This window comes from Drosophila innubila (assembly GCF_004354385.1).
Source record: "Drosophila innubila isolate TH190305 chromosome 3L unlocalized genomic scaffold, UK_Dinn_1.0 0_D_3L, whole genome shotgun sequence".
Lineage (NCBI taxonomy): Eukaryota > Metazoa > Arthropoda > Insecta > Diptera > Drosophilidae > Drosophila > Drosophila innubila.
This window is the reverse complement of record NW_022995376.1, coordinates 1965190-1987477: the sequence shown is the minus strand read 5'-3', so window position 1 is coordinate 1987477 and position 22288 is coordinate 1965190. Positions and strand designations below refer to the sequence as shown.

Here is a 22288-nt window from a genome sequence, read left to right as displayed (position 1 = left end):
TACTTATTAAAAACTTTTTCTATAATCTCTTAATCAAAAGAGATCACTTTATTGCAACTATTTCTTGAGCTCGTCCTGGGCAAAAGGACCAATATTGGCGGCGTAGGCCATCAAGGCGGGAATCGCAGTCTGCTCGTAATTTCCGGCAAAGAAATGCTCGTGGGGACCTGAGGCAAAGACGCCAACATCCTCGGCACCGTGAGTCTCCGAGCTGAGGGGAACTGTGGCCTGGAACTTGAACTCCGGCTTGGTGGTGTCAACATCGGTGAGATCAATGCGACCATCCTCGTCGTAGGTGTTTGCATATCCCGGTCCATTGGCATAGGACAGAATGGTAAAGGGTTTCTCATCGGTGGCCAGATTGGGAGCCAGGGAGAAAATATTCTGGCGACGATACTGTAAAAAAAAGAACAGAAAATTAATTAGAAATGTATAGTAGCTATAAAAATGACAAACTAAAGAGAAAGACTAAGACAGGGATAAAAAGGTGACCAAATTAAAATTAGGAAAATTGCTATTAGGAAAAACAAATGCTCCTAGCATAGGTGCCTGTTGGGATTTATTTAATACTTGGGGGCACCGCCGCCTTTGACTTTGACCACGATGTTAACGCACTTGCAGGTCGAATTTTACAAAACGCCGCCGCAAACGCAGATGAATTTCTCATATCTGTGTTGTGGTAAGTTTGCAAATTTGTATCTTCATCCGTTGACCTGTACAATGCTCATTCAATTGGACAAAGAGATTTATATATATAGAATTCAATAGAATAACTTACAGGATAACCATTGATCGACATGGTGTGCGAGTGATCTGAGGTGACCACAATGAGAGTGTCCTCCTCAGAGGTCATTTTGCGTGCCATCTCAATGGTGCGTTGAAACTCCAGAGTTTCCTCCAGAGCCTTATGTGCCTGGGTGCTATGGTGAGCCATATCGATGCGTCCACTCTCCACAAACAGGAAGTAACCCTCCTCGCTGCGACTCAGCACCTTGATGGCCGCCTCCGTCATCTCGGAGAGCGAGGGCTCATCCAATTCCGGGTTGCGAATGCGATCGCCATGATACGAACAATGGGATACATTGAAGAGACCCAGCAGATAATCCGTCGTATCCAGATCGACATCGTTGAGTCCACTGCGAGACCAGACATACTCTGCCTCGGCGCCTTGCTCCTCTTTATCCTGCTGCCAATCCTTGATCAGATCGCGTCCATCCTTGCGTAAACCCTTAAAGCCCTCCTCATCCTTGGCGCTCTTATCACGGAAGTAGGCACGCCCACCGCCCATTATCACACGCAAATCCTTGCCCACCGGCCACTCCACCAATTGTCGAGCAATGTCCGTGTTGAGCTCGGCACTGCAGCCATCCTTGGTGATCTTGCCATCGTGCTCCCACTTGCGATCGGCCACGTGAGCATAAACACCAGCGGGAGAGGCGTGCGTGACACGCGCCGTGGTCACGAGACCTGCCCACTTGCCCGCCTTCTGTGCCCACTGTGCAATGCTCTCTGTGTGTGTACTGGTATCAGTTCCTGCTTCGCAATCCTTGCGCTTCACCTGTAGAGTTATCGATAAATTATCGATAGGTCGATTAATCGATTAATATTATAAAAGTATGTAATTTTTAACGATAGGTAATTTTTGTGATACAACATTATAAGCGATAACATATTTTTAATCGATTTCTCCAGCGGATAATATCGATATTTATAAATTTGAAATATAAGTGATATTTTTCTGACAATTATATTGATAGTTTATCGAGAAATATAGCTTCTATGGCTTCAAAATATTTTTTTTTTCCAAATCGAAATATTATCGATATTGATACTTTTAAAAATATTTAAACTTTCAAAAATGTAAATTCGTATTCACCTGAGCATTGACGCCAATGGTGCCGTAGTTGCCCTTGACTCCGCTCAAATAGGCTGTCGCCGTGCTGGCCGAGTCCGGAGTACGTTCATCCACCGCATAGGTCTTGGACAGACCCACATAGGGGAACTTCTCGAAGGAGACCTGCTTGTTGCTGTCCCCCATGAAATTGCGTGTCGCCGCAATCGTGTGAACGGACATGCCATCACCCAGAAAGAGTATCACGTTCTTGGCACGATTCTCATTGAGTTTCTTGTGCTGCTCGAGCTTTTCCGCCAGTATGGATTGTGCTTTGGCGTGCCAGAACTTGGTGTCCAACTCCTCATCCAATTCGACGTAAGCTCGGGAGCTGGCCAGCCTGGGATGCTGTTCTGTAAAGAGATATTGGACAAGGATTAGGTATAAATAACTAGAGGTTTCTAAGAAGATCTATCCAGAGCGCTTTCTACTTAGAATCCCTATTGGCTGCTCGCTTAAAACTAACTAAGTTATAGGTAACTAACTTGGTTACATCATACTAATACTCCTTAAACTAGTGAGATTCCTCTTTGACTCCAGTAATCAGTCACATATCGTTGAAAGGGTTTTCTCAAGAGACCTTTTCCTTGGGTTCCTACCCAACTTCCATGCTTAAAATTAAATTACTTATTGATTCTTCTTAATATTGACTTCCTCTCATAATATTATGACACAAATTAACTACAGGGTTATCAACTGGGTTAAGATAATACAGTATTTATGGTAATTAACGTTATCTATTAATATTATCTATAATATCACTTAACCGCAGCAAGATCGGACAAGTAGAACGGGAGTAATAGCTAACCAAAGTTATTAATAAAGTTATTATTTCAATACAATCACCTAAAAGTATGCAGTAGCTTTTATTAGTTAGTAATTTCTTTAAAGTACTTTTATATTTATTGAAATAAGTAACGGGTATGCTAACTAAACTTGTTTTATCTACAGACTATATTCTTTGCCTTACTTAACTTAAGTAAATGTATTGGATATGGTTTAGATTCTAATCTCTGACTCTACTGTACATTTTTTAGAAATCGTTTAAGGGGGTTTTTAAAAGGATCCCAAATAGCTCTTGAAAGGCTTTCTTAAAGGTAGCTAAGTTTAGGGCTCCCATATTCACTATATCTAACAATATACTCAATCATTGTCTGTTCCTAACGGAACAGAAGTCGGTTAAGGGCTTTCCGGAAAGGTAAAATCCCTTTAAATTTCTAAGGTAATTTATGTCTATTAAATAATTTAGGGATCCTTTAAGGTAATGTCTCTTTCTCCTTTTAACACTATAGTCATGCCTATATAGTGATAAAGCCTTTTATAAAGATAATCCTAATCTCTGACTCTCCCTATCTATCTCTCTTTCCTTCTGTTAGTCTTTCCTTCTGATAATCCTAATCACTGACTCTCCCTATCACCCTATCTTGCTATTTCTTTGTATCTCTCTCTCCTTCAGCTTTTCTCCTTATCTCCTCTCCTCACCTTATCACTTACCATGCTCTTGATCATCCGTTAGATCCGCCCAAGTCGATGACGCCAGCAATGTCAGGGCCAAAGTGCAGCCGACAAAGATTTGCCAATTTCTGCACATTTTCCTTCAAAATTTCGATTCTATTTGCTGACTAACAATCCGTCCGACGTTTGCCGTTCGACTGTTGCGGAGAGTCGAATCCCAGCTGGTTATATAGCCTCAAGGGGCACTTATCATCCATTGTCCATAATCCCGGCTGTAAATCAATATTTATTTTGATTTCTTCAATCTCGAGTGTCGGAACGATTAATCTCGAGTGCGGCACCTGCAGCCTGAGCAGCTGAAAGTGCCATAAATATTAATATCAAAGGCAATCGACGCTATCAACGCCTCACCGCAGATTATAAAACCCTCGATCAATTGGGGAATCGAGTACAGTATCCGTTTGACTGGCGTTGAGCTCAGAACTTGAAATGTGGACACTGAAAATATTAACTCTACTGCTGCTGGGAGCATGTGTTTGGGCTGGCGCTGTGCCCGGCCAGCCTCCAATGGATGCCGATGAGGAAATGCATCCCGATCTGCAGCTGGGGAATTCCCGCAGCCGAGCGCGTCGTATCAAGGGAGAGAACACACAGGATTATTGGCTCTCGGCCAGCAAGCAGCATATTCTGGAGAAACTGGATTATGTGAGGAGTGAGAGGAAGGCCAAGAACATTATATTGTTTCTGGGAGATGGCATGGGATTGGCCACTTTGGCTGCGGCCAGGAACTACATAGGCGGCGAGGAGAAGAAGATGTCCTTTGAGGAATTCCCCTACACGGGTCTCTCCAAGACCTACTGTGTGGACAAGATTGTGCCCGACTCGGCATCCACATCGACCTCCTATCTGTGTGGCGTCAAGGCCAACTATGGCACCATTGGAGTGAATGCCCATGTGCGCCGAGGCGACTGTCTGGCCATGAGGAACACCAGCAATCATGTCTTCTCCGTGGCCAAATGGGCCATGGATGCGGGCAAGGGAGCCGGATTTGTGACCACGACCAGAGTAACCCATGCCTCACCCTCGGGTAACTATGCCCACACCGCCGATCGCGAGTGGGAGAACAATGCGGTGCTCGAGGAAGCTTGCGGAGATCAGGCGCAGCATCTGGATGACATTGCCGTGCAGCTGATCCACGGCGAAGTGGGCAGTAAGCTGAAAGTGATGCTCGGCGGTGGCAGACGGAATTTCTATGATACCGAGCTGTACAAGAACGGCAGACGTACCGATGGACGTGACCTGGTCGCGGAATTCGAGTCGCTTTCCAAGCACAACAAATACGTGAAGAATCGCAAGAATCTGCTCAAGGTGAATGCCACGGAAACGAAGCGTCTGCTGGGCCTGTTTAGCAAGAGTCATCTGCATTATCATCTGGAGCAGCTGGCGGATCCGGAGAACAGCGAACCGACGCTCGAGGAGATGACCGAGAAGGCCATTGAAATGCTGGAGCAGGAGAAGAAGGGTTACTTCCTGTTCGTGGAGGGCGGCAAGATCGATATCAGTCATCACGATACCATGGCCAGGATTGCGCTCGACGAAACCGCCGAGTTCTCCAAGGCCATCAAGCGGGCTCGCAAACTGACCAGCAAGAAGGATACGCTGATTGTGGTCACCTCGGATCACTCGCATACGTTCAGTGTGGGCGGCTATCAGCCACGTGGTAGCGACATCTTTGGCGAGGCCGAGTCCAAGGGCACCGATGGCAAATCCTATCTGGCTCTGAGCTATGCCAACGGCAAGAGCTTCGACAGCTTCTACGATACGGAAGCCCATGAGCGCATTGATCCCCTCAGCCAGCTCTCCGACGATGCCGCCCAGCTGTTCCCGGCCACCGCTCCGCTGGAGTCGGAGACCCATGGCGGCGAGGATGTCGGAGTCTTTGCCTCGGGTCCTTGGGCTCATCTCTTCACGGGTGTCTACGAGCAGAACACAATTCCCCATATGCTCGCCTTTGCTGCCTGTGTGGGAGAGGGACAGACCGCCTGTGATTGACGGCTTGATTGATGCTCTGATTGATAGTAATTTTAATTAAAAACTCGCACTCCTTTGGAGTCGACTGCAAAACGATTCTCATCTAATACTCAAGGGTGGGCTGAAAGTTCTCTATACTCTGGGAATTACAGATTACAAAATTTTTGAAATACATGTAATGTTTTTTACAAGGTCTTTCAGGAGAAAAAAGTTGACAGCGTTTTATTCTAATTTCTGGGTTTTTTTTTACTCAAAATACATTCAAATGTATTTCTATATACTCTGTGATAAAATATATTTTAAAATATATTTAAATTTATACAACTATTTTTAGATGTTGTCCTTTATATGGTTTCTCAAAAGAAAAACGATATACTTCTAAAGAAATTGGAAATTATAGATAAAAATAAATTAAAATTCTTAAAAATAAATATTTTTCAAACTTAATATTGTTAAGGGGTTTTCAAAAATAAAATCATATAAATTTATATTTTGCTAGTTAACAGAAGACGAAAATGAATTGGTAGCAAAGCATAAGCTCTAGAGATTATAATCAAACCTCGGAAAATATTCATAAATTTCTTAAAATCCCAATGAATATAAGATATTTTATAATACACCATCGTAATTAAAAAGATAATGGAATAAACTTAGAGTTTAATAGCACAGATTTAAATATTTTGAAATACATGTAATGTCTTTTACAAGGTTTTTCAGGAGAAAAAAGTTGACAGCGTTTTATTCTAATTTCTGGTTTTTTTTTTACTCAAAATAACTTCAAATGTATTTCTATATACTCTGGAAACTAGTGATTAGATATATTTTAAATATTTATGCAACTATTTTTAGATGTTGTCTTTTATATGGTTTCTCAGAAGAAAAACGATATACTTTTAAAAAAAAATTGGAAATTATAGATAAAAAATAAATTGAAATACATCAAAAAAAATATTTTTCAAACTTAATATTGTTAAGAGGTTTTTAAAAATAAAATCATAAAAATTTATATTTTGCTATGAAATGAAAATTAATTATTATACTCTAGAAATTATAATCAAATTTCGGAAAATATTCATAAGGTTCTTAAAATCACAATGAAAATAAGATATTTTATAATACACAATCGTATTTGAAAGAATAATAAAATAAACTTAGAGTTTAATACCACGGAAGATTAAAAGGAATTTTAAAAATGAAACATTTTGAAACAAAGAGAAATTCAAATCCGATTGATTTAAAGAATTACAATAAAAGTAAAATTTTTTATATACAACAAAAATTTTATTCAAATTATAACACTTACCAAACAATAAATAAAACACTTGAAAGATTTCTTCGATTTCTTGACCTGTCAATCTTATCATTATTAATCAATCCCACTGATTTTCTAATAATTAATTGACTTCTCTTTTAAACAAAGATCACATCTGATGGGAATTCCCGATTAATAATCGCTTGAACAACTTTGTTCAAATCTGTAGTAATCCCTGGAAAAAAAACTACAATAATAAATCAAATTTAATCGTACAAAGAACATTTTATGGTTGTTAAATAATATACACACGCTTTGTTTATTGATAACAAGTGAAACAAAGCAATTAAATTGTCATGATTGTAAATTCGACAGACAATTTGAGATATGATTGTGATTGGATTAATCTATTTTCAAAATGAAAATAAACAACTTTCTCGAGCTTAATCAGTTGTCAGCCGTGTTATTGTCCTAAAGTTATTAGTTTAATAAATCGATATATGCAAGTATATATATATATATGAGTAATCCTATCATAATCAGCGCTTGACACGTTTCTTTCTTTTTCATTCTTATTTTTAGTCTCTCCTTTTCACTCTTTCTCTCGACTAATCTCTTTTTGGAACTGAAGCAAACAACTTTCTAGATCTAATCGGTTGACAGTCGTGTTTAATGCCCTTAAATTATTGGCTTAATAAATATACTTATTTATTATTAAATAACATGTAAGTAATCCCATCTATGCCTTGCTCGTTTTCCTAATGAAAATTTTATATAGGTATTTCCATAGAATAACTAAAATCTTTAAATTGATCTAAGACTCTTGTTTTTTGCGAAATTGTCTGCCAAAAATATATTAATATTACTTTTTAATATTTAAAATATTATTAATATTAAAAGTATCATAACTTTAACGACTGTATATTGAGTATTTTTCTCAGTTTTTCCTTTTCAAACACCTCACTTATTTAATAAAATGTGAATGAATGCAGCAGTTAAATTTTAAAACAAAATATAAGATCACATCAATCTTAATAAATTAATTTGAAAATTTCTAAAAATGTTTTATTGCATTTCACTGATTTTGGTATTTTTCTAGACATAGGTCAAACACTCCCTACATTTATTGTGACACTACATCTTATGTTTATAGCTAATAAAATAATAATAATAAAAAATGTATTGTAAATTTTACACTTAAAATACTGCTAGTTCTAAGTGAAAAAAATAAGACAAACTTTGTTTTTATATTCTGGCTATTTTTTATATTTGAAAATCGTTTAAATGACGTATTCGCTATCCTGGAAATGTCCATTGAAAAGTAATCCTAACGTCATCAGCGATTAATGAGTTTCTCTTATAAAAACCCAATTTATAGATAGAAATCTACACTTTTTACGCATTCTCTGTCTTTTAGAGTAATTTTCCAATATTGTTGAGATTGAGTAGAGATAATGTCAAGATTATTAGGAATTATCACGTACGTGTTTATTATAATATCAGTGAATAATAAGTTGGGTCTACTTAGAAGTCTAGAGAATGACGGCATAACGCTGATCGTTGTTGTTGGTAGGAGGTTGCATTAAAGAGGCGTACTTATCCCTCAGATCGACGAGAGCTCGTTGAAAGCTGTCCATGGAATTTCCCAGTTGATTGGTGCTCGTCTGCTCCGGGGAGGCGGAGGCGGAGGAAGGTTCACCCAGCAGTAAAATTCGACGCCAATCTTTGGCATCCGAAAGGCCACGCAATGTATCCTTGCGGGATTCCATGTTGGCTGAGGACACGGCAAACATGGTCTCATCCAGACCCTCGGGCTGATCATCGGGAGTGGGCGGTGTAATCCCTGTCACGGTGGCAGCTGTGGGCACCGCAGCCTGTTGTGCCAGTAAATCCTGCACATTGCTGGGCAGAATCTCGTTGAGACTCTCGCGAGGATTCTCGATGCGCACCAGCTGTCCGTCGGGTGTGATGCGGAACAGCTGGGCACGTCCATTAATGCCGGAAGGTATAATGATAATATTGCCAATGGCGGAGGCAATGCCCTGACCCGACACGCCTCCGGGTCCACCAAAGTTACCGCCTCCCAGACCAGGACCAGGACCAAAGCCACCATGACCACGATGGGGACAGGGAAAACAGTAGCCAGGTGGACCAGGTGGTCCCGGCAAGCCTCTGGGTCCCATAATGGGACCATATGGCGGCATGGGCGGATAACCCCAAGGGCCACCTCCGCCGCCACCACCAATGAGGCCTGGTGGACCACGCGGTCCCGGTGGTCCCGGAGGACCTGCCTCACAGTTGCAGTTCAGTAACGAGGCATGGATCGTGGCACAAAGGCCTGAGGGAGTGGAAGCAGAGAAAGGATTCGCAGGATTAGGTAGACTGACAAATGAAAAAATCGAAAATATGTTTCTAAAATCAAGAATATTGGACACTTACAAAAAAAACCAAATATACCACAAAAACAAGGAGTCTAACAATCAAAATATTATTTTTAAACAAAATATTAAATTATAATTATTATATATCTGAATTCTTAAAATTCAAAAAAATTGTTGATTGTAAAACCATTTATTTTTGTATTGCTGTATTTTTCTTTTTTTTTTGTTTAAAAATTAATTTTTTTAGCAAAAAAATGTTGTAAGTCCAATATCCTTGATTTTTTAAACCATCCTTTCTTCGAGAATCCTTAAAACTTACCAAACAACAACACAGCAAGTAAACTATACGATTCCATTTTAAAACTGATGTAAACTATTCCATTAGCAAACACAGACTGAGTTGAGCTCAGGCCAAGATCTTAACCTTTTATATAAGCCAAAACAGAATTTTATTGAACTATTTTTAATGATATTCGATGCAAGACATTTTCCATGTGCATACGAAATGAGATGGTCAACGCAGTTAACTGTGCTTTCATCAGATAAAAGAGGGAAACTTAAGAACAGATCAGTGTTGACAGAATAGCTTTTTTTTCATCTAATCGGTTTTTTTTTTAATAGAATTTCGAGGGAAAAAAAACAAAAGTAACGTTCATAGAAAACTATTGCATATTTTTTAAGTCTTTTACTTTTTCCGCTAATTTTTTTTTTAACAAAAAATAAGTTTTGCTTAATACAAAAATATATACCCTGTAAATTCAGGTTCATTTTATGAAATTCCATAAAAATTTTGTTATTTAGTGATTTTAAATAATCAGATGTTAATTAAAAAGATTTTTAAAAAAATTTAAGCTAAAAAAAAAACATATACTTATATCACCATTCTTAAACAGTTTAGCTTTTTTTTTGAAAGTTAAAAAACATAAATCTGTTTTGTTTGCTTCTTAAAGGTTGACAACACTTTTAGAAATGCTGTGGGTTGTGCCAGCATCATCATCATCCCAAGCTGAACCTCGAATTAGGTCAATCTCCAGACGAACCCAAGTCATGTCACTCATTTCGTGTCAATCAGCACATAAAATTAGTTTAAGTCTCGATGTTTATTACCCTCATGGAGCAAGAGGAAAAACCCTGTGGGCTTTAATTATGAATGAAATCGATTGAAGAGACACCTTTACACACTTAAGCACCACGACAAACAAGTAAAGATTCTATGTTTGGTAATCAAATGTCAAAAACTATTTTTAAGCGCCGTTATAAATGTCCCCCGTACATACAAATAGTTAAATTAGGAGAAGAGATAAAGAGGTGCGCAAGAAAAACAAGAAAATCCGATCGAACTTTTCATTTGCATAAATTAAGAATAAAACGAACAGGCTTGGAATTTAATGTTTTCCCATACTCAAGAGTTCTTTCGCTGCTTATCAAATGCTACCATGACAATGTCCCCAACACAGCACAACATTAGTTTATCTTGAGTGGCATTTTGAATTGAGTTCCATTGAAAGTGGATTGTCTTAACAGTTCTTATGTACATTGCGAAAGAAAAAGTGTTTCTAAGATTGTATGTTATAGTAGAAAAGTACTCGGGATTTAGAGAAAATAGTAATCAAAAAAAAAAAAAAAATACTTATTACTGACTTCAAACATGCATAACTTTGTCAAAAATAAGCCAATTTTCAATCGGAATGTCATTTTGATCATTATTTGATCTCTTAATTGATTCTGCATATAAAAATTATTAACTTTAAAAAAAATTTTATTTTCGATTTTTTTCCCAAAAACTTCATGTACTCCCCCCTTTGACTTTTTGGAAAAAATTTTTTTTCAAAATTTAAAGTCTTGAGTTTTCACTTTTAATCAAATCCTAGTGGCCAAATTATTATAAAACGACACTTTAAATTTGATTCTGAGAGGTTTCATTTTTCTGTAAAAAATTATGTCAAAACTGACAGAAAATTTGACTTGTAAAGCTGTCAGTCCAATGCTTTACCAGATTTCAAATTCTCATAGCTTTGCCAAAAATAATCAGATTTTCAAGTGGAATGTCATTTTGATCATTATTTGGTCTTTAAATTAATTCTGCATGTAAATATTATTTACTTAAAAAAAAAGTATTTTCGATTTTATTCCAAAAAACTTCATGTACTCCCCCCTATGACTTTTTTTTCCAAATTTAAAGTCTTGAATTTTCACTTTTAATCAACTCCTGGTGCCCAAATTAATATAAAACGACACTTTAAATTTGATTCTGAGGGGTTTCATTTTTCCGTTAAAAGTCATGTGAAATCTGACAAAATTTTTGACTTGTAAAGTTGCTAAGTCAAAGGTTTCACCAACTTCAAACTTCCATAACTTTGTCAAAATCTAATCGATTTACAAGCGGAATGTCATTTTGATGATCAGTTGATCTCCAAGTTAATTCTGCATATAAAGATCATTAACTTTAAAAATATTTAATTTTCGATATTTTTCCGACATGACTTTTAGAAAAAAGTATTTTTTTATGCAAAACAAAATTTTTTTGCAATGTCCAAAGTAATTGTCTTGACATTTTAAGGAACAAATAAATTAAAGGCTAAACTTACCTCAATTCACATCGGAATGATAAACAATTAAAAATACTCTTTCCGCACATATCCAGGGTATATAGACTTTAAGTTTCCACAGTCATTTATCGTATTCAATTAATCACTTTGTACACTTTCAATGAGATAACAAGGAATTGCTCAATTTGTGCTTTATGCGATAAAGCTAAACACGTTTTAATTAGCTGTAATTGTATTTTTTTAGGCTTTCCGAAATATCTCGGAAGAAATATGAAGTTTATATTTGTAAAATCGTGATTGTTTTTGGTTTTATACGTTGACTTTATTAATTAAATAATTATCGACTATTGCTAATCAGCACATTTCTGCGTTCGGCATTGTTTATAATCATAATTGGCGCAAAAAACAATTTGAAGTCACATTTTGCAATTTGCATGTCTGTGATTTGATAAGTGGTTTTCAGGCATACATAAGATTTCGACAGTATTCCAATTTAAACTCGTATTACACTCGCACACACCTGCACACATACATAAACACTCGAAACATATAGTATATACATATGTGCCACATATATATATATATATATATACATACAAAGATCTTATCAGATCAGCTGATGGCTGTTTGGTATCAATTCGACTTGTCCGTTATGAGAAAAGGGATTCACTTTTGAAGGAAATTACAAAATTTGGATAGATCGAAAGGAATACAAGTCATATATATATATATATAAACACAAGATGGTTAAACTAAAAGACTATGCAATAAATACAATTGTTAATGTTTAGGATTGATTTGGATTCTACAGCCGGACAAACTTAGTCTATTTTCACATTGGAATAAATTTTACGCACAAATAGATTCGTGCCCACGTAGCCGACGGTGCCGCAGATGATGCCCAATGCACCACTAAATAAAGCCATGTAGCCAAAGTAGAAAGCCGTTTGGAATAGACCGAACATTCTGCAAAGACAAACAGATAATAATGTAAGCCAGAGTTATACATAGTAATACTAGGAATTACAAGTTAAATACATAAATAAGTCCTAAGAATAAAATTAAAGATAAAAAATTATGAATGGATATAAGCCTTTAAATTAATCAAATTAGCAAATTAATGTGAAAAATAGTTATAGAGTTCAAATATTAGAAAAAATCTATTGCATTAATAATATTTAATTGTAGTTATATAATTGTTATATTATAATAATGTATAATATTAGAGAAAATGTATTGCATTAATATTATTTAATTGTAGCTATATTCCTTAAAATATTTTTATATCGCTGGCTCAATTTTAAAAATAAGTTCTGAAGCTTAGTTAAATTATAAAACAGAAATCAAAAATTATTTTAATTAAAATCGCGCAATTGTTAAATAAATATTATTGATTTGACTTTAGTGTTGCCAATATTTTGACAGTAAAAATAAGCTTGACTTGAAAAATAAATTAATAATATTAAAAAAAAGAGTTTAATTTAAAAAACTTTTAAGCATTTTAAAACATGCTTAACTGAAATACTAAATATCTTTTTTTTGAATTTTTGCCTTTATAATTCATATTTTTCTAATTTTAGTTTTATAATAAAATTATTCATAATATTTTAATTCAAATAATCTACTTTCTCGTTTGGTTTTTCATAATATTTGTCTCTTCATTTTGTTTTTCTTACTAGTATTCAACTACACTTACTTGGTCTTAAAGAAGAAGTAGTAAAAGGAGTAGGCATAGACGTAAATGGATGTGGATCCGGCTGCCATAAAGCTCGTCCATTGCCACCGATAATCCTCGGCATTGAGCAGGAAATACGTGCACACGATCGTGACACAAACGGTGACGATAGTCAGGATGGTAAACACAAGCAACATGAAGCCATAGACATAATAGATTTTGTACGCCCAGAACGAGGTAAAGATAAAGTACCTGAAAATAGAGTGTGTATTAATGGATAAGCCTTATCTATATACACAAGTCATATTGCATACATTTCGATGAAAATGGAACCAAAGGGAAGCACACCGCCCAGCAGCACAATGATCAATGGTTCCATATACCATTTCTTTTCGGGAATGGGCCTTGGCACGGCATTAACACGGCAGGGGAAATCCGGCTGTCCATCCAAATTGCGACCGACAACAGTTCCAACCAGAGTCAGGGGCAAGATGACAAACAGACAGATGCAGGTGACAGCCACCATGGTCCCAAAGGGAATCGCTCGCGATGCATGATATCCAATGGCAATAAAGTTGATCAGGAACGCGGTGCCGCAGACGGCAACGGGCACCGTAAATGCGGAAGCGAGCATCTGCCGGATCCACAAGCGACCGCCCAATCGGGCGTAAAGCGATCCACCAAAATATCCATTAATCGGCGACGTGGCCGCGTACACAAAGATGGCCGTAGATAGCATTGAGCCACGTCTAAAAAGCGAGATCGAAACGATTATAAATTTATTAATATAGAAAATATCACTATTAAGTTAAAATTGTATTTTAAAATTCTACTTTAATTTTCAATTTGTATTGAAAACATTAAAAATAAAATTGTATTCAATAAAAACCGTACAAAAATAACTGTCGTTTGAAAACAATTATTTTGTTAGTATTTTTTGAATTTTTTTTGAATTTTCATTAAATATTTATTTTACATTTCTATAATAAAAATAAAACTTAAAAGTTATTTTCCAATTTTTATACTCTTATTAGATGGTAAGTGCTATTTTATGATTTTAAACAAAAATTGAAGATTAAATACTATTAAAAATAGGAGATAAATTTAATTTTAGCATACTGTATTCATAGAAAGAAATATCTAGTACTTTTCCAATTATTAAGATATTTTTTAGCTTCTAAATATAAAAGTTGTTTTGCAATTTCAATAATAAATTTGAAAAATAATAGATATTTTATGATGTAAAAATTAAATTAAACTTTAAGTATTATTAAGAGTAGGAGATAAATTTAATTGTTGGACACTATATCAAAAAAAAATTACATCTTATATATTTTATTTATATCATATTTTTTATATTAAATCAAAAAAAAAAAATAATAAGTAGCTACAATTCTATTCTATTCTATTTTTCTATATGGTTCTATTCATTCAAATTATCTTTTAAAAGTTATGTGTATTTTAAACCCGTAACTCTTATTTCCCTTGCCTGGTTTTATAGGTCAAGTCGGCAATTATTGTAGCTTCACTCTATAGTATAGAGTCTATACTCACTCGGTATAAAGTTCTCCCACAATAGCAAACATAATGACACAAAAGACAACGGAGATGAGTTGATAACCGGCACCGACAACTGCCGAGAAGAGCAGGGCATTTGGTGGAGAGCGGAAGACATCGCCATGGACTTGTTTCCAGCCATATTCATCGCCCAAATCCCTTTCCATGTCATCCACCTCCTCATCCTTGCTATAACGCGCATAATCCTTACGTAAAGTGCGCATCAATATCATGGAAACCAAGCCCACGAGGAATATGACCATCATAAAGCTATTGAAGATGCTGAACCAATGTATCTAGTAAAGATTACGAAAAGAACAACCATTAATCATAGAAATTGACAACAAATCAAAGTACCATTTACATAAATAAAACTAAATAAAACAATAATAATTATCAAATATTAATATCAAATGGAATTTACTCACTCTGTGCTGAAAGAAGTTGGGATCCAGATACTTGTCAAAGCGATTCTTGAAATTGACTTTGCTGGGCTTCCAATTGACCTCATAGGAGAACTTGATCTTGGCATCTGCCTTAAGTTCCTCCCTCATATCCGTGGTCAGTGTAATGTCCACAATTTGCTGACCATTATAGCCAATGTCGAACTTCTTGTGCGTGTGTATATAATATTTGCCATCGTTCTCATCGCGTTCTCCCACCTTGCCCCAAATGGGCAGACCATCGATGTACATCTGATACCAGTATTCATTCATTACGGCGTAGGTAAAGGCCTTGACATTCTCTTCGGTCAGCTTGACCATGCAGAGTACGGATCTCTGGACATCCGTCTTGAATTCCATCTCGTAGCCACTGAACTCCAGCTCCACACCCTGTAATGCCTCGCTTAGCGTCTCATGGTAATGGGAGATGCCCGACTTGCCACCGCTGCAGAATGGCAGCGAGAAATAGGCATAAGTCTCCTGGCGATTGTGATACGGTCCCACTGTGTTCATCCACAACACGACCTCCTCTCGATCATTGTACTGTGGTGGGAATCGGAATTGTAAAAAGTGCCAACAAAACGCGCACACAGATGCAAATGTGCATGACAAATACAAACAAATAATATACCTTATGATTGTGCTCGTCTGCCGACACCGACACGTAGCAGTTACTGCAGAGCAGACATAAACAAATTAGAAAGACCTGTGACGTGAGCATTTCGCTGCACTTTATTCTGGTCTATGACTGAGCCTGCTGCTGCTGCTGTCCTCTTGGCGTTCCTTTGCAGGGTATATTTGCTTGTTCAACAAAATGCAAAGAATTAAACGAAAATATATATTTTGTAGTGCTCACTGACTGCTGTTTGGGATTCTTTGCGGTCTATCGATTCATGTATCAATATATCGATAGTGCTAATGTTCTTAGTTCTTCTACCGATAACATGTTGGCAGCCCTGTTCGATAAATTAATCGCACTCGATTCGATAAAACGTGGTCACACTGCATTGCAAATTCAAACACCTTTTTATATGTAATTTTATTTCATTTCTCAAGTTAATAAAGAAAGCAACAAATATAATAATACAAAAACAAGATAATGTTTTTTGTCAAATAATATGACATTTTAACTTTGCCAAAATAATTATTTGACCTACTTTATTTGTATTTTTAGTCGATTTAATATTTTTTTTAAATGCAAGACCCATATAAAATATTTCTATAGGTAAAAATGATTAAAAGGAATCATAAGTTTGGAATAATTTGGGTATAATTTTCAAGCTCGTCCAAATAATTACTTGCTTAGGGGGCGGGGGGAGCGGAACACATTAAAATGGACTTGTTTCCAATTATTTTCATCGCCCAAATCCCTTTTCTCCTTGCTATAAAACGTCTCAATATCATGGAAACCAAGTCCACCAGGAATCTGATCATTAAGGAGCAATAGAAGATGCTGATGTCTGATTCAAGAAATTGGGATCTAACAATTTCTGATTCAAGAAATTAGGATCCAGATACTTGTCAAAACGATTCTGAAACTTAACTTGGCTGGGCTTCCAATTGACCTCATAACTCCACCTTATCCTGGCGTCTGTTTTAAGTTCCTCCCTCATATCCGTGGTCAGACTGATGTCCACAATTTGTTTGCCATTGTAGCCAATGTCGAACTTCTTGTGCGTGTGTATGTAATATTTGCCATCGTTCTTATCCCGTTCTCCCACCTTGCCCCAAACGGGCAGACCATCGATGTACATCTGATACCAGTATTCATTCAATACGGCGTGATTGAACGGCTTGAGAACATCCTCGGAGAGTTGGGTCAGGCAGAATACTGTTGGTCTTGTATCCGCCTTGAATTTCATCTCGCAACCACTGAAGATCAGTTCCATTCCGTGCAACGTCCGGTTGCGTAGTTCTCTGGCACCGCTGCAAAAGGGCAGCGAGAAATATTCATAAGTTTCCTGTCGATTATGATAAGGTCCCACTGTGCCCATCCACAAAACGACTTCGTCTCCATCGTTGTACTGAAACAAACGTGGAATTTGATGGATCAAATTGTTTTTAACTTTATACTTTCAATTGTTTTTCTTAAAAGTTAAGCCCAATATATCTTATAAGCTGTTTTTTTAAATTGTTTTTTTTTTACAAAACAAAACTTTAATATTTTTTTAATTGTGCAAAAATTTTTGTGTTGTTTTAAACTTTTTAAATAGTTGCACCCAAAAGATGTTTATAGTTCATTTTTTTTTTGTAATTAATTTGAAAATATTTTCATTTTAATATCGCTTTAAGTTTACTTGTTATAAGTGACAAAAAGTGCTGGTTGAAATAAGTTGTGAGCCACTGTACCTTATGATTGTACTCGTCTGCCGATACCGATAAGTAGCAGCTACTAGATAGCAGACATAAACAAATAACAAACACCTGGAAAGTGCCCATTGTTGCTGCACTTTATTTCTCGTCAACAAATATGAAAGAATGGAAAGTATTATTTTGTAGAGCTGACAGACTTAGATTTGCGATTCTTTGCAGTCTATCGATACTTATATCGACTGTGCCAAATATATTCTTAGCTCTTTCATCGATAGTATCTTGGCTGTCCTGGCGATTAATTCATCTCACTACTTTTCATAATTGTGCGAATATATTAATAAAATTTAATTTAAGCGTACGCGACTTGTTTTATAGCGATCATTATAATAAGAAGATGATAAATTAAGTGAGCTACTTTTCGATTACTGTGCAAATTTATATCGATATGCGAAGCAACTCTTTTGTGAACTGATTGTATCGAATTTGTTCAGGAGCGAACAATTTAACAGAAAACTACTGTACTTAACGAAAAATGTGGCAGCACTGCTCGGCTAAATAAATACAAACGCCGTTTTTAATTAATTTCATTGCATTCCTTAATTTTACACAAATCCAGTAGAAGCATGGACAACTTGGAGCCGGGTGTTGAAATGTTCGCGCCAGAGACCATACTGAAAACAGACGGAGACAGCGACGACGCGGCAGCAACAAGCAACAACAACAGGAAAAAAGAGGACGAGCTGATATCAATGGAAACGTTGCGAGAATCGCCAGTGCAGTGGCCGGAACGCTTTCCAGGGATGGACGACTTCATGAACATGAGCAACACACCGATACACACGCCGAGCGGCGATTCAAATTTCACCAGTGCGGACCTAGCAAAGATCAACCGTAAGTACATTTGTCCAGCACCCAATTCAAAGCATATACAGTGCGTCAAGTAAATGTTTTAACAAAGTATAAATTTAACATACAGTTAGTCCAGTTATTATGTTGACAAAGCTAAAAGTTCGCTTACATTCGAAGCAGGTCCAGCATGCAACACATGGAATAAACAGTATTCCAAGTAATTGTCAAGTTATTATTTTGACAAATATAATAGTCTGTTGTGTATATCTACCATAAGTTAAGCTCAATGGATCTTATTTGTTTATATTTTTAACTTGTTCTCAAAGTCATAAGCAACTACATAAAAATAAATATAATTATTTGACTTACTTTCCTATACTTTCAATTTTTTTTGCTTACAAGCTAAGCCCAATATATTATATCTTATTAGCTGTTTTTTTTAAATTATTTTGTTTTACAAAACAAAACTTAAATATTTTAATTTGTGCAAAGAATTACTTGTAAATGGATGAATGAAATGAATTACTTTAAACTTATAAAATAGTTGGGCCCAACAGATGTCGTTGACTCTCTTTTTTTTTAATTAATTTAACAATTATATCCAATCATACAAACATATATTTTTTTTGCAAAGTAAAATTTTGGTCAAAATAATTACAGAACTGTTTGTATTGTTTATCGAAATTAATTAGAAATTTGTTACTGTATTTTTGTAATTATTTTTTATTATTATTATTTTTATTTTTTTGCCAAATAATTTAATATAAATCTTATTAAAATTTCTATAGTTTTGTATTATTTTAAACATCATAATCGTTTTTAATAAAAATAAAATGATTCGAATCTAAATAAGGTTTAATTCTTTTGCAAAATTTTATATGGTTTAGTGGTATAATTTTTTGTATTATAGTTAACTTAATAAAATTATGTTGTCCAAATAAAAACTTAAATAATTGTAAATGCTTACAGAACTCGCCAGTCTGACGCCGGAGCAGCTGATTGACAAGATTAAGTCGATGCACGATGAAATCTATCAACTGGGACTGCGGGAATCCAAGGAAATGACACGTGGGAAGCTGCTGGGAATCTTCGATCGGATGGCAACCAAATCGAAGAAGTGAGATTCGCATCGGGATTGCAGTTGCCATATTAGAGATAGAATATATTTATATAGTAGCATATATATACAAATATATGAATGCGTAGCAAGTAGATTGTAAATGTAATGGCTATTTTTATGAATTTATTTTTTATTTGTAATAAACGTGTTGATGAAAATCGAAATAAATTTAATGAATTATTATCGATGTCGAATTTTCTTGTTGATGTGTCCACTTTTCTTGGCCGTCGCACTGGAGCTGGATGTGAGTTTACTTTTTGTATTGGACGTAGGTGTTCCCAGAAGATCTTTATTGTTATGGTTGCTGCTGTTGCTTCCGCCGGGAATACTGCCCGTATCATTTCGATGTGACGGCGAATCTGCAAGTTGCCAATTAATGAATTAATTTCTAAATCTCTCTGTATTCTTTACAGTGCATGCAAAACCTGATTGTTCACTTCTTAAGTTAAAGTTTAGTTATTTCGTGTATCTTAATTAAAGCCTCGACACTTATCACAGCAGTTCTTAAATTACTGATCAGTCAAACTTCAATCCGTCACATTGACATAGTTCAGTTCGTCCTGCAACTCCTTACCCTTATCATCCTGTGTCTTAATCGTTGTTGCACCGTCGTGTGCGGTTGTCGTGTTCTGATTCATTGAGATCTGATTGTCGCTGGAGTCTTCGTTCGTTATGGAATCCGATTCACTGGCGCGTTCAGCTGCAGAGCATTAAAAATTCATTAAAAAAGAGCGGGAAAGGCGACTCTGAGAGACCCTGTACTTATTTTAAAACCATTAGGCAAGTATTCTTTGTGAACTAAGAAGATTTGACACTCCAACACTCTATATGATCTTCGATTTAAGCCAAACTTGGTCAGTATATCTTCGACAAAACCAAATGCATATTCTGTAATATTGGTTGAGATATCTCAAGAAACAAAAAAGATTTTTATACTAAAGGTTGATTTTTGAAAAACCTTTCATATGACAGCTATATGATATAGTCAACCGATTTGAACCAAAGTTGGGAAGCATATATAAAACGACACATAATGCATATTCCGTCAGTTTTGTGGAGATATCTTAAGAAACAAAAAAGATTTTCATACTAAAGGTTGATTTTTTAAAGATCTTTCCTATGACAGCTATATGAAATAGTCGACCGATCAAGCACGTTTCGACATATGTACTGCCTGCAGCACATCGACAGACCTGTACCGAGTTTCAACGAGCTAGCCTGAAAACTGAGAGACTGTTTGGCATAGAAACAGACAGACAGGGTCACAAACTTAATAAACCCGTTGTGTCTCTTACATACAGGGTCTCAATTGCTTTCAGCTTTATAGCTGATCTACTCACGATTGCATATGGCCATGGAGGTAATGCTGGACTTAGAGAACAGGCGCTCGGCATCTTTGAACTTGCGATTTCGTTTGTCCGCCTTTGAGTTGGTCGCTTTGTTTGAGGTGAGATAACGTTCCCAGCCTCTGATTATATTGCCGCACAGCTGTGTGTCCTCCAAGTAGGAGCCCTCGAAGGCGTAAATCTGTCGCTCCAAGTTGGCCAATTGCTCCTGTTAATATTATTTACATTTACTTTTATTATTTACTTTAGTTTGTTTGTTTGTTGTTGTTACCGAAGTCTCAGCCTTCTTCTTGATGAGGTCCGCCAATTCTCCACGTGTGTCCATGGTGCCGCCCTTGGCATTGGAATTCGTTTTAGCCGACTTCTTTGGCTTGTTGTTGGTATTATTTGTGTCATTGGCGTTTTTACTCGTTGGAGAACTCATATTTTTATTGCTTAATTGCGTTTTGTTTATTTATTTTCTGGCGATATGTTCTGCAAGCAAGCAGTGCTGCCAACTTGTTTTAAAAGTCATGTCGCAAACGAAAAACGACCTGCCAACTTGTCTTAATTGCCATTTTGCAATAAAATCGGGCTGGCAGGCTTGCTTCACGGATTTATGCGCATTTTCATATTGTGATCAATTTTCAAAATGGGCTTATATCTGTAACTACTACAATTTTAAAGCTATAATTTTTTTAATTTTTGCGATATTCTTAGTAGAATTTGGTCCAATGCTTTAATTTAATTAAATTATACTTCTCCTGAGGCACAACAAACTTCCAGCAATCTTTAAAAAGTTCACCCTTATTTTATCTAATTTCAAAATGCTTATTAAATTTTTAACTTATGCCAAATTAGTGCTAAAAACAAAAAAAAATTTAACTGCGCGACGTTTTAGATTGTGATCATTGAAAATTGCTATAAAAATTCAATTACAATTGTGGCGGCTTGTCGATAACACTTGGCAAAGCACATCGCTTTGCATTGCTTGCATGACCGCAAACTAGATGGCGCTAGTGTGCGAACGAAGCCGTTAAGCTTAAAATGCGTATTGCTACAGACAACATATATAAATCAAATTCAACAGCTTTTATTAGAATTCTGCTTAGAATGAACATAAGAATTATATGTAAATATATTGTATAGTCAAATAGAACCCCGCTGTTTGGGCATTCTTCTTTTGTCCCATTGTTAGACAAGCAATTTCATTACAATGCCCTTTTTAAGATTCATAGATATTTCGAGTGCGTCTGCCATTGACCTCTTCCATAGGTTTATTTGATATGCGTGTGTTTCAAACAAAGCGCCATTACAACATGATGATCATCAGCAGATCATCACAGTGGCTTTCACAGTTTATTGACCCAAGTTCTTTCTAAGCTGCTGCCCAAAAAGTTTGTTGAACTGCCTGCCGAAAAAAAAGTGAAGCGTTGCCGGCATCAAA

At 36.2% G+C, this 22288-nt stretch overlaps 6 protein-coding genes across 7 annotated transcripts; 2 read left to right on the top strand and 4 right to left on the bottom strand.

Annotated features, from left to right (window-relative positions):
- On the bottom strand, positions 1-3553 carry LOC117789250 (membrane-bound alkaline phosphatase). The gene is made up of 4 exons (XM_034628362.1): positions 3386-3553; positions 1877-2244; positions 779-1558; positions 1-396 (listed from the first exon to the last, which is right to left on the bottom strand). The coding sequence occupies exons 1-4, from the start codon at positions 3480-3482 to the stop codon at positions 58-60; spliced, it is 1584 nt and encodes a 527-aa protein (XP_034484253.1). The 5' UTR covers positions 3483-3553; the 3' UTR covers positions 1-57.
- A 238-nt stretch (positions 3554-3791) lies between these two features.
- Positions 3792-5473, top strand: LOC117789251 (membrane-bound alkaline phosphatase). Its single transcript, XM_034628363.1, has one exon. The coding sequence runs from the start codon at positions 3836-3838 to the stop codon at positions 5396-5398; it is 1563 nt and encodes a 520-aa protein (XP_034484254.1). The 5' UTR covers positions 3792-3835; the 3' UTR covers positions 5399-5473.
- Positions 5474-8126: 2653 nt separating this feature from the next.
- LOC117786700 (collagen alpha-2(XI) chain) lies at positions 8127-10059 on the bottom strand. The gene is made up of 2 exons (XM_034625051.1): positions 10023-10059; positions 8127-8967 (listed from the first exon to the last, which is right to left on the bottom strand). Exons 1-2 carry the CDS (start codon positions 10057-10059, stop codon positions 8162-8164), a joined length of 843 nt encoding a protein of 280 aa, XP_034480942.1. The 3' UTR covers positions 8127-8161.
- Positions 10060-11859: 1800 nt separating this feature from the next.
- LOC117787764 (transmembrane 9 superfamily member 3) lies at positions 11860-17689 on the bottom strand. Of its 2 annotated transcripts, none has more exons than XM_034626369.1 (6): positions 17584-17689; positions 15220-15777; positions 14789-15087; positions 13549-13983; positions 13256-13486; positions 11860-12525 (listed from the first exon to the last, which is right to left on the bottom strand). In XM_034626369.1, the coding sequence occupies exons 1-6, from the start codon at positions 17671-17673 to the stop codon at positions 12381-12383; spliced, it is 1758 nt and encodes a 585-aa protein (XP_034482260.1). In that variant the 5' UTR covers positions 17674-17689; the 3' UTR covers positions 11860-12380. The 2 variants fall into 2 exon arrangements, with proteins under 2 accessions (XP_034482260.1, XP_034482259.1); XM_034626368.1 differs by lacking the exon at positions 17584-17689 and adding an exon at positions 15866-16128.
- Positions 17690-18027: 338 nt separating this feature from the next.
- On the top strand, positions 18028-19680 carry LOC117788410 (protein lin-52 homolog). Its single transcript, XM_034627173.1, has 2 exons — positions 18028-18438; positions 19366-19680. Exons 1-2 carry the CDS (start codon positions 18171-18173, stop codon positions 19515-19517), a joined length of 420 nt encoding a protein of 139 aa, XP_034483064.1. The 5' UTR covers positions 18028-18170; the 3' UTR covers positions 19518-19680.
- LOC117788409 (chromatin modification-related protein MEAF6) lies at positions 19627-21365 on the bottom strand. Its single transcript, XM_034627172.1, has 4 exons — positions 21134-21365; positions 20857-21070; positions 20091-20216; positions 19627-19875 (listed from the first exon to the last, which is right to left on the bottom strand). Exons 1-4 carry the CDS (start codon positions 21284-21286, stop codon positions 19697-19699), a joined length of 672 nt encoding a protein of 223 aa, XP_034483063.1. The 5' UTR covers positions 21287-21365; the 3' UTR covers positions 19627-19696.
- Between the last annotated feature and the right edge of the window lie 923 nt (positions 21366-22288).